Here is a 12,482-nt window from a genome sequence, read left to right on the forward strand (position 1 = left end):
TATCAGGAGTCTGGAAGCTAGCTAGGTTGGTGACCGCTGATTGAAGTACAAGAGAGTTTCAAAGATGGCGCGAAATGTAGGAGAGAAATGGGAACACATTACTATACTAAAATGGTTTGTGCATCGTTTTAGTTCTCAGCGGCAGAATTTCACCAAAATTGGTATGTATTGCCATACATGGTAAAATTTCCTTTGTCATGAATCTTTTATTTAGCACATGGTAGATAATTTTACAACATGTTTTAACCAAGAGTTTCATTCCACTACATATATCTAACCCAAGGTATCTTTCTGGACTGGAATGTGAGAAATGGTATGGTACTGTGTGTTAACTTACTTTGTAGGTATAATTTTCAATAGTCAGTCGGAGTATGTCCGGGTAGCTGAGTGAGGTTGATAGGTTACGATGTTTTGCCTTTTTTTTTTTTTTTTTTTTTTATCTTAACCAGGGTTGTAAAATGAAGCAATTTTGTCTTCGTCCTTAAATTCCCAAGATCTGTTTGCTAATTCTTCCCTCTAGTTGCTGCACATTTCCCTGTACATTTGTGACCCTGAAAGGCAGAACGGACACTAACAGAAAACTGTTTGAATGGCAAAATGCACGGATGACGAACGGTTAACAAACGGTCCTTGAAGCATTCGAACGGTTGAGTAAATTGTTTGAACATTCGAACAGATGTCACAATACTTCAAACAGATGCTAATGTTTTTCGCACATATATGCAAACCGTTTAAACGGTTTGTCAAACTCTTTGAATGGAATTTTTTTAGGCATTCGAACGGATAACGAACGGTTTATCCGTTGGAACGGATAACTGTTAGTGTCTGTTTTGCCTTTCACGGTCACATTTATTTTAGGAATTTGTAGTTAGATCGAGATAACTTTTTCATTACTCTTTTTTTGCAAATTATATGGATATTTTAGGGAGAAGTTACATGTTAATTATGTCTGAGAGTTTAAGGGTTAAACAGTGTGATGTGATACACTGCCACCTAAATCTTACTCAAGTTTGAAATATCTTGGACATTGGCATTCCCTACAAATTTGTTCAAACTGCAGCTTACTAAGTCTGCAGAACAGTTTCAGTATGTAATACTAATGCTTATTTCATGATTTTGACAAGTACTGGTTAATTTTCATGTATTCAGACTGAAGGGAAAATGAAATTGCTGATTAGCTTGAAAGGTGATTGATAAAGAAATCTTGAGACTTCACCTAACCCAGACTATTTTTTCCACAAGCCTGGTATAACCAATGCACCAGCAATAAGTTTTAAAGAGTTTAATTTCCTGACAACTTTACTGAATTGTTCTATTTACATGCCATTGCCTGTGGTTTCAAAGTAAAGTACTAAAAATGTAATACTGACATGACAAGAATGGAACAACTAATTACAAGATTGGAAATAACACAGGAAATACAAATAACAAGAAATAGGTATAACATAAGCAATACTAATAATATAGGAAACATGGGTCACTCGACGAAAGAGCAATTAACCTGATGATTTTGGAATACAGCTGGCATCAGAATATACTTGCAATTACCTTTAACTTGAGCTCACACCTTTTTCATTTGCATGATCCATGTGAAAGTCAAAATGATACACCTGGCACCTTCTTTTTATTTTCTGAGCTGAAAGAAAATGTCTTGTTAGAAAGTTGTGCTCTGAGGAACAACACCCCCCTTGATCTTATTCAATTCTGTTTGTTCTTTGTTGTTACTGAACCACATTGATCTGACATTTGTGTGAATGGAAATATGTAATTGTTAATTTACTGGGCAGGGTTTATCAAGGAGTGAAGATGATGACATTGCATGGAAACAAAAAAATCAGAAGAAAATCAGAAGAAGAAGAAGAAAGGAAAAAACATTATTGACTCAGGTAATGTTTTAGGGTGAACATGAACAGATTTTGAGGCTCTACAAAAACTGTTACACCAGTTGGTAGTTATGCTCTACAATTTGCATCATTATGAAAAAATTGTGTAGAAAGATTCACATAATTATATTTACAACATCACAATTATATCCTGACCTTATTTCTGAATTAATCTTGCACCTCTGTTAGATTATGATGAAGATCCTTTTCCTCCAAGAATAAGGCATGCGATTTGTTTCTTGAATTTGGTTCCATTTTATACAGTTGTAGTTAAATTCTTTGACCCTAATATCACCCCTGAATCAAGAGTCAAGGAAATGATCACCAACTTTAGAAGCTCTTGATTATTAAACAAATTCTCCTTGTCAGCACCTTAGAAAATGCATAGAGAACAGTATGGAGCATATGCATACTGATGTCAGGTTGTATTCAGTAGCTGGTTCTCTTTCATGCACTTCCAGAAAAGCCACATCAGTAAAGAAGGAGGAGAGTTCAAAAGCTAAGAAAAATAGGGGACCAATCAGCTCGGACTCAGGTAAGGAAATGATGTGCACTTATTGAGGGTGCCCTATACTTTTTACATGAAGGGTGATTGGGAGATTTTATTTTCATGGGAATCATGATTTCAATTTTTTTTTTGTTTCATGAATTTGGACTAAAGATGATAAGCTCTTTCTATGTCCTTGTGAACAATTTTTTCTTTATTTAAACATAACCTGTGAATGAAGAATTAAATGAATTAAATGTGATTGATAAACCATTTTGTTTAACTAAATTGTAGGATTAACAGCTTTGTTAATGAGTAAGAAAGATTGAAAATTTTAATTTATGAATTTGGTTTAAGTCTCTCTCTTTTTTTTTTTTATTTATGATCATCTTGAATTTCATGTGAACATGGTAGAATTATGAATATTTATCATGATGCATGAAAAGGCCTACTATTATTATGCAACTGAGTTTTACCAAAGGGTTCAGGGGACTCTCATTACTGATGGAGTGGGAAGGCTGGATAGTGAAAACATTTAGTGCGAGGTGAGCTTGAGGTAAAATTAGGTCAGTTTTTACATCACCTGACCTTTAACCTTGCTTATGTATTTGCTGCTGAAGAAAACAAAGGCATCCACTTCATCCAGGGTTCAGCACACTTACCATCAGACCACTCTGCCTTGAATAGGTTTTAATATCATAGCCCTTGAGTTACATTGTGATGTGGTTTCTATAGATGAGGAAGAAGTTGTGCTTAGGAAATTAAAAAAAAGTCTGTCAAACAGACAAACAAAGTAGCTTCTAAAGAGATTCAGCAAGTTAAAGAGAGGTATCTTTCATCATTCTCTTTCATTATATTTGACATTTCAGTACCAAACCATGGTGTTCATTTAGAACATAAGATATTGCTGTGGAGAATCATCTGGCTTCTTCTAAAAATATCCAGCTAAATTTTGTTTGTCTATTTGTTTGTCTGTTTGTTTGTTTTTTTCTCTCTGCCATCAAGCATTGAGAATGTTAGATCTGTCATAGGACACTGCTCTTATGCTGATACATTTAACCTGTTGACCCCTAAGAGTGACCAGCATCTAATTTCTCCTTACAATAGCATCCTTGAATCAAACATTAAGGTGACAAGAATAAAGGAAATGATCACCAACTTAGCTCTTGTTTGTTAAACAAATTCTCCTTGTCAGTATCCTAGAAAATGTATAGAGAACAGTATGGAGAATATGCATACTGAGTTTTAGGTGTTAAGGGTTGAAAACATAAAAACAAACAAACAAAAAACAGCAAAATAATAAAGACAATGTTACACAGTCATCAAGGGTGAACTTAACACAACATTGTTGTAGAACTAAAATGTTTAACACATGGATTGTTATTCCTTCTTCAGTCCAGTCAAACTTAAAGAGAGAAAAGCGACTTCTGCTCTTGATTTCTTTGGTTCTACTTCATTTGAAAGGGAATCTAGGAAAACATTTGCCAAAAGAGAAAACAGGTGAATAACTAACTACTCTTGTTTTGCCCACAATTTAAAAAAAAAAAAAATGAGGCACCTTGTGTATTTTTAACAGTACTTCATGCATCATGCATCATGCATCATGCATCATGCATCATGCATCATGCATTGAACAGGGAAAACTTTAAACCTTACCATACCTTGCCTTTCTATGAAATTCATGCATCACATGTTAATTTTTGGGCTTAATCAAGCATTCCTTGTAAACCATCTGCCAATCTGTTATAGTTATATCAGGATGAACTACAGTGAACACATACCATGTCACAAAATTAATGGGTAATGACCAATTGAGGAATAGTTTGGGCAAAAATGATACCACATGCCCTCCTGAAAGGGATAAGTCCTTTTACCTCTAAGATATTTAAATAAATTCTCTCTTCTGTCTGTCATACAAGTGTTATCACAATATCGTTGAGAATATGGTGTTCAATCAAATGATATCTTCTGGTCTGATGATTTTCTTTCTTCTCTTTAAATTGCTGCTTGACTGTGAATTGGTATTGTTATGAGAAATTAGAAAATCAATAAATCTTGAGAGTGCCAATTTTAAGCTTGATCCAGAGCTCAGCCCACTTAATGATCATACCTTGATTCCCTGTAGAACCATCATGAATTTTTTTTTCATTTCACTCAGAGAGCTGACAAGTCTGAAGAAAATGAAGAAGAGTATGAGAATGGGAGGGAAAATGAAGGAAGAGAAAATGGGAATGTCAACCATCACACAATGGAGCAACCATCAAATAAAAGAAAGGAAGGCCTCCCAGAATCAAAGTCTGAGGTTAAAAAGCCTTCCCCTGAGAAGAAAAAGGTTTGTAAGCCTTTTGATCACCATCCTTTATTTTCCAAATTAATCAGTACTATTAATGCTTAAACATGCTACCCTGATACTTGATTGGATCTGATATGATTGCATGTGTATGGTATGTGTCTTTAAGCACTTGAATAAGGTACTTGAAGATGAAAAAGTAACATTTTATGACTAAATTTGGCTTACTATAAGATCCAAAAGCTTACTCAAACTTGTTAACTGGTGGTAAATGTCAGTTGTATATGTAAACCTGTCCTACTATGAAATTAGATGGTTTTTACTCAGATGCATGTTGCTAACAATACTTGGAACAAAATATTACTTTCAATACTATAACCACTCAAAATACTACCATTACTGTACCTAGAATTTACACTAAATAGTGACTGTTGTGACAAAACTTTTAGGTACAGTCTTGGTGATTTTAACTTTGACAATCCAGGAAGATGCTGCCACTTTGTCTCCATTTTTCAAAGCAGCAGTGTCTTTCACCATCAACATTCCTATTTGGGACAACTCTGGCCTTGTGAGGACAACTCTCAGCTGTTAGAATGTTTGATATACTTGTAACTTTTGTTCACTTCAAATTTTATCCATGGACTTTTCAGGATGTACCAAAGACAACTCCTGCTAGCAAACTGGCTACCAAAGCTGCCACAGTTCCAGAAACTTCAGTTAGAGACTCAAAACCAAGTCCAGAGAAAGCTGTTACTCCGAAAAAGGACAAAAAAGATTTGGATAAGGAAACTCCAATCAAAGGAACACCAAAGGTGTCAAAATCAGAGGAAGTGAATGAAGTTCCCCCCTTGCTGGAAAAGAAAGAAATCTGGCTACCATAGTTTTATGGCAAGAGTTGGTCCTAGGACACTTGGTTCAAAGGAAATCCTTCAAGTAGGTTTCACAGACCAAGATCTGATTGTTAATTCTCCTTTCTATCTGCCACACATTTTTCTGTAAATTAATAATGAGAATTTGTTCGATCATTATAACACAACTACATGTGCCTGGTGAGTTTTAGTATTCTCATTACCTGTTTGCTGGATAATGTATGGATATTCTAGGGAGAAGTTACATGTTAATTTCTTCCGGTAGTTAAATTATTATTATCTCTCAAAGCTCTATGTGGTTTGGTTTCCATCCTTTCAAATTTTAATGAGAGATGCAAGACAAAGGAAAATGAAGATTATTAGAATTTAAACTGGTTTGGAAAATCTGCAGATACAGTGTACAGAAAAAATTGTAAAATGCATGCTTTGATTAAACAAACAAATGTATTTTATCCTTTTACTCTCAGTTGTTGTTCAAATGTTGGTTCAATGTCAGTATCTATACCCACCCCTCCCCTAATCCAACATTAACCCTTATCAGTTAATGGTTTTTTGAGTTAGGGGAGGGGTGGGTACACAGATGCTGACGTTGATCCCAAATGTTTATAGTGTACATGTATCTACAGATTTTTTTTTCACTTGTCATCATTTATAACTTTTCAGTTTAGACAGTAATAAGAGTCCTTCAAGGGAAGAAGTAATTGTTAATAATTGTTAATAGGCATAAGCTTATATTTCTTGCTGAGGAGGTCAATAAACATTGCTTTGTTTAGAGACCCATTAACTGATTTAAGGTTGTCTCTACTTCCTTGAACAGCTAAACATTACTGAACAAGGAAATTATGGTTTCTTTGTTGTTGTTGCTCATTTTTTTTTCTTTTTTCGACTTTGGTTCTTATCTGTTAGGCTAAGGCAATGTGGAACATCACAAATACATGAAGATGGTCTGTTTTAGCTTGTCAGAACAAAACCAGGCAATGAGACCAGCTATGAACCACCAAGTGTGGATAAGAAGACAAAGAAGAAGGAGAAAACTGAACCAGTGGAGTCTCTCAGCCAGAGAAAAGATCAGTTTGAAGGTGACTTGTCACAACTGAGGGAAAGATCTGCGTCATCTCCAACAACACAAACACTATCATCATCACCTGCACTGAAAGGTGGGTATTTCAAACCTTTCCAACAATTAGCACAAGAGCATGGCTTCACTGTAAATTTAATTCACACTTCAGCCGTATGCCTTAAATTTCCTCACCAGTGAGCATCCTACATGTATTGTGCAGTGATCATAATTAGTGAATATAATCTGTCTTGTATGCATCCAGGCGCATCCAGGTGCATTTGTACAACTTACTGATGACATAAATACATGTTTCCTAATTCCCACATTCAGAGATACATTTTTTTAAACAGCTGTAACTTATGAACTTTGATGAATTTATTTCACTCGACAGTCACTTATACATGTAGTAAGTATGTTAGTAATGGAATCACAATTTTAAACATTTTTATTCGCAGAGCTTTCTTTTTCAACAAAGATCAAGATGGGTCGTCGTTAAAGGAAGCTCTTCTGTCCGGTTCCCCAGGAGTCGGTAAAACAACAACAGCAACACTGGTTTGTGAAGAGCTTGGTTTTACTTACATTGAACTGAATGCCAGTGACACACGGAGCAAAAAGACCTTGGAAGAACACATTTCTCAGTCATTGAGCAATAAAACCATGGATGGCCTTCTGACAGGTTGTCAAATTTCTGTAACATTTGGAATGACTTTGATATTATTAAAGATGCTTCATTCATTCTCCTGTCGTACTTAACTGACTTTCTACTGTAGTTAATTTATTATTATCAACTGAGTTAGTAACGGAAATTACAGCTCTATTGGTCAACTTTTCCTACAAAACTTATGAAGTTTCCAAGCCGACAAGTCGCCCTCATCATTAATAAGAAAATTTCCTTCACTATGCTTTCGGTATGTGTGTTTCTCTTGTGGCGTAAAACACCTAAGTAACGCATGAGGTCTCGTTCGTTTTGCTTATATAATAAGTGAATAACCCACATCTCTTACTCACCCGAGTTCCACGTGCGTACTGTAAGTTCAGGAGCGAGTCTTTTTGTTTTTGTTTTTTTCCGCTTTGATTCGTGGCGCAAGCGCAAAGCCTATAGTTTGGTCATGGTTTCTAATATGTACTTATAGACAAAGGAACTATGCTCATTCTCCCCAGTCCTTTCAGCGCCCTTCGATCAACCTAAGCAGGCGGTGGTTTGACGACCATCACACCAACTTAAAAAAAAATGAATAAAAAAGTAGTATGTTTATGTCATTGTGCTACAATCCGGATTAATGAAAATGAAAAGATTAAAAATGTAATATGAGGCCCTGTCCAAACTTGGCCTATAAATAGTGAAACAGCATAGCCACAAAATACAATCATGGATCACGAAATAAACAATGATACACGATTTTCAGTTTCGAGTTCGATGAGCTCATATTCAGCTTCTTCAATACTGCTGGTGTTACCAAGTGCACCGTTTTGTTACACACTTGTGGGGCAAATCACATTTTCACAGGAGTTCAGGTGAGAACAAAATAAGTTAACAGCAACCTAATGCAGTGAATGAGATAAACGGGTATTGACTGATGATACAAGTAGAAATAATTTAAAACATGAGACAAACGAATGAAAGAATTATCGATCTTGTTTACTCGTCACGAACGCAGGATCGAATCTTAGATCATCGGATTTTACGATCTGAAGTTCAGCCACAAAGCTATATATTTCTCGTTAATGAGCCATGACATACAGTGGATACATAAAGGATCATCCTGCATACTGCTTAGATCGTCAATGTCGAAAGTTTCATGTTTCAAGGATAGAAAGGAAATTTTAAGCTCTTTCGTGACAAAGGAAAAAATCATTTTTAACCGACGACCGAAAAAAAAACTTATCCGTCAAGTCAGGTTAAACGACAGATTAAATATCAATGCTGACATGTAGATAAACATACCAGACCTTCAGGTGGCTTACATATCTTCCCATAAGGAATTTACGAAGCTGCGGCATTTCTGATTCCATTATCATGTGTGTTACTTGTCTGTATGAACTATTATACATTTATTTATGGCCTCGCTTCCTGCATCCAAACTCAGCAGACAATTCTGGAGCTCAAAGAGACAGAGAGCTAGGGCCTCAAATTTCTCTTCCAACTTAAAGACAAATGGTTCAGTAACAATTTTTTCATAAAATTCCTGTAGGGTACACTGAGGGTTTCTATACACAAAGATGCATGGAGTACACAGATTTAACAAATTTTGAATATCTTCCTCGGATATTTCTTTAAGAATAGTACTTATGGTATCGCTTTAAATTCTTTCCAAGACGCGAAACGATTTAAATATGCTTTTCTTTAGATACAACGACAAGTCAAGTATTTTTCTTGCAAAAGAACTTTCTTGGAGTTAAATTTATTGCAAGTATTCTTGAGGTGAGGAAAGTTAATGAAGAAATCTGTAGCATATTATAATCAAAATAGGAGAAAATTGGAATAAAAAGTATACATAAAGAATACATATTATTGATGTGATTTCTTTAGCTTTGTATCTCTCTCTAGTGGACACCTACGCTTTTGACTGCAAAAATATTAAAAGCAGAATTGGCGGGAGTTATTTACAAGAAAAAAGCTTACCGTTATTATTTTTAGAAACTTCATGAAGTTGTCACGGTGAGAGCGGAAAATGAAAATTTGAGAGAACTGTAACGCTAACGGGAAGATGACCAAAACAAATGTGTATCATATTGAACGAGGGATATAACGAGTTAATTACTTGAAAAGAAATTGCATCGGTTCAATATAACCCACGGTGTGAATTCATCCTTATCGATTCGGTTATGGCAGAGTGTAACATGTCCTGCTCTGAGGAGAAAAGGGGTTTTGCAGATTGCGAGTGTTTTGCACTAAAAGAAAAAGAGCTGAATTTAAATCACAGAATTAATTAATCGCCATGGAGAAACATGTAAACAAGTAATAATAAAAAAGAATTAAAAAAACAAAAATATAAAAACAAGCGCAATAACTTTCTTAGAGAAGAACAGCAATTTTGATCACGAAACTGGGCATTAGATGAAGTTAGATTTTTCAAACTCGTGAATATGTTACCTTCATTGTTTTATCGAAATTGTTGTAAAGCAAAATATTATGTTTGATATTTTCAGGCATGTAGAATTAACAAATGATTTCAATTGGAGAATAGAGGGATTCAGAGGATAACAGTTTAACAGGTACAAATCAATTTTCATTCTGAAACTGATTAGAGCTTTTTAGAGCTCATTTTATTTGTAAATAAAGGTCGTAATCTTAATTTTCGTCCAGCTGACAACAGTTAGGTTTAATTTCAGTCGAATTTTTATCGGTTATTGTTGTCAGACGTGAAAGTATTTGTCTTACATACACTTATAAATTTCATTGGTTTCTCTCATTTGCCTCGTGGTTAAATAGTCTGCACGCGATGCAATTTCTTAAACCCTTAAACTCCTAGAAGTGATATAACTTGTAACTTATCCATATTATATTAGTACATTATCCAGTAAATAGGTAATGAGAATACTCAAAGTTTTATTTAGCAGAATTGGTTATTTTTGGTTAACACCAAATTTTCGTAGCTACTTTGAAAGAAAACATGTAGCAGCTAGAGGTGAGAATAAACAATTAGATCACGAGAGTTGAAGGTTTAACTGTGCGTGATGATTATGCGGCAGAAGCGCGTGATGAGCATGTGACAAAGCTAGATAACGTGCTGTATATAATTATAGCTCTCGTCAATATCAAAACCAGCAAACATCTCTCGAAAACAAACGAAGTTTGAAACAAAGCTCGAGGTTGAAATAAAAACACACAATCCGTACGTTTCTTTTGATATCGTAACATTCGCGATATATAGTAATAATTGTTTCCTTACTCGGAACTGATTAGATCAAGTGACCACCACAAACCGTATAATATTAAGCCAAGCTTTAATAATTATTCGATCTAAAAGAAATACATTTATAATTCGCAATTAGAACAAACGCAAATCAAGTCTTTATCTTGTAACTAAATTCAAAAACTTCAATATAAACTTACTTCTGTGGCGGGTCGTTACAACAGTCTCACTTTACGGGTTAGCAGATTCTCCAGGTAAGCGGATTTAGAGACAGAAAAACGATAACAAAATAACTTCTTTCTCACTTCGATTCTGCTGAAAAACTGACTTAAACATAATAATCTAACGCTTTTAAATCAATCTATTGAATTAATGTCAATCACGATTCTTGTCATCGAATAAATCTGTCAACACGAGGCAACGCCTATTTATTAAACGAAACAATAATAACGGTAATATGGTTGTCGGTGAAGTACCAGAATTTTTTCAGTTTCCAAAACGTGAAATCTCTACCGCACGCTGTAAATGTACCATTTATGTCATCACATATAAAGGTATCAAGGTCGTCATTCGAACCAAATTATCAACATGACAGTTTTACTTTCCATGTGGGCTTTTTTTTTTTTTTTTCAATTGTTTTTTTTTACATGAAGCTGAATTCAATTATTTTTCAAAGGAAATAGTTCTTGTAATAAGAAACGGTTGTATTACGATGTCCGAAGTTGAATTGTTTTGCGGCGAGCTGAGTTTCGGTGCAGTGGATCTCTGTTTTCGATGCTCCTATTTAAAAATTGTATTTCATTCAAATTTACAATCAGTACTTTTAAATAAAAAGGATGATATATGTCCACCTGTGGATACGAATTTATCTGTTTCAATTGAATTATCTCTTTGAAGGTGCAAAAGATGTCATAAACACTCGATGGTAAAAATTCGTGTTCACGCGCGGTTATCTGATACCTCATATATGCGTGTGTATTACTGAACAAGTGTGAGCTTAAGAAGGCTGTACATCGACCAATTTCCCTCACTACATTTTAAGGACTGAGACGAAGTCTTCGTCAGCAAAGGATCAAAGGATATATCACATGCTAACAAAATATTTTTATGCACCATGGAATTACCAAATAAATCTGCTAGTTTCGTTGTGATTTTTGTTTTTGTTTTGTTTTCATTTAGGCCGAATCTGTGACCTCTATTTTAGACAAAAATACTGGAAAAGCTTTTATTCATGTGACAACAATATACTGTTTGGTCACGAAATTATACAAGGTATTCAACAGGCTACAAGCATTTTTTTTTTCCTTTTGTGGGGTATCGAAGTGGGAATCGAAAGAAAACACATTTTGCACTCTTGGGTAGCCGATCAGAGCACAGGTTTCCTGCTCGCTCGCGGGTCCCACCTAAACATATAAATAGCAGAGAAATTGGGAAAACGTGTCAACAAAAGTGAAATTTTCAACACCAGAATCACGATGACCACGATTTCTTGATTACGTATGAAAACGAAACCTCGTCAACGACACGATTAATTATTCCGGTTTTTTTAAACGCTTTGGAACATCAATCCAACTCCTCGCGAAACTTGCCTCGGTAATCGTCGAAGGCGAATAAATTTTTGTATTCAAATGTTCGAACTACGTATCTATAAGGTGGTTAGTAGTATCATTTCAGACTGGTTATCTGTCAGAGTTCGGTTTTAGTAGATATATTTTTTCACGCGATGACAAACTAAATGGGCACAATGTTTGCGTGTTTACATCGTGCGCTGGAAGATAAAACTGTGGGCTCAGTAAATGCTGATATTGGAGCAGAATCCTGTTCTGTAAGGCAAGACCACTTCAGCAGCTTCAGGGAAATGTCCTAAATTTCCCATTCTCTATAATATAGCAAACAAGATTAAGCTATGCAGGAGTCTCTGGGTTGCAAATGGCTTTCAATTTGTTGTAGATGAAGTTTCTTGATAACAAGAGTTTTGATGAATAGGACACTTTCCAATGCCATCTTCTCCAGTCCCTCAAAATAACCTCGTATTC

The 12,482-nt window shown here is 35.1% G+C and overlaps 1 protein-coding gene across 7 annotated transcripts; it reads left to right on the forward strand.

Moving 5' to 3' along the window:
- The first annotated feature begins 60 nt into the window (after positions 1-60).
- LOC131789609 (uncharacterized) lies at positions 61-7,318 on the forward strand. Of its 7 annotated transcripts, none has more exons than XR_010715963.1 (9): positions 61-161; positions 1,788-1,886; positions 2,345-2,915; positions 3,106-3,198; positions 3,766-3,870; positions 4,529-4,702; positions 5,311-5,593; positions 6,436-6,686; positions 7,047-7,318. XR_010715963.1 is itself a non-coding variant. In XM_066160105.1 (9 exons), exons 4-7 carry the CDS (start codon positions 2,809-2,811, stop codon positions 5,492-5,494), a joined length of 570 nt encoding a protein of 189 aa, XP_066016202.1. In that variant the 5' UTR covers positions 61-161; positions 1,788-1,886; positions 2,345-2,418; positions 2,785-2,808; the 3' UTR covers positions 5,495-5,593; positions 6,436-6,686; positions 7,047-7,318. The 7 variants fall into 7 exon arrangements, 4 of the variants coding, with proteins under 4 accessions (XP_066016202.1, XP_066016204.1, XP_066016201.1 ...); XM_066160105.1 differs by lacking the exon at positions 3,106-3,198 and having other exon boundaries at positions 2,345-2,418; positions 2,785-2,915; XR_010715964.1 differs by lacking the exon at positions 3,106-3,198 and having other exon boundaries at positions 2,345-2,418.
- The last annotated feature ends 5,164 nt before the right edge of the window (positions 7,319-12,482 follow it).

This window comes from Pocillopora verrucosa, chromosome 13 (assembly GCF_036669915.1).
Source record: "Pocillopora verrucosa isolate sample1 chromosome 13, ASM3666991v2, whole genome shotgun sequence".
NCBI classification, from domain to species: domain Eukaryota; kingdom Metazoa; phylum Cnidaria; class Anthozoa; order Scleractinia; family Pocilloporidae; genus Pocillopora; species Pocillopora verrucosa.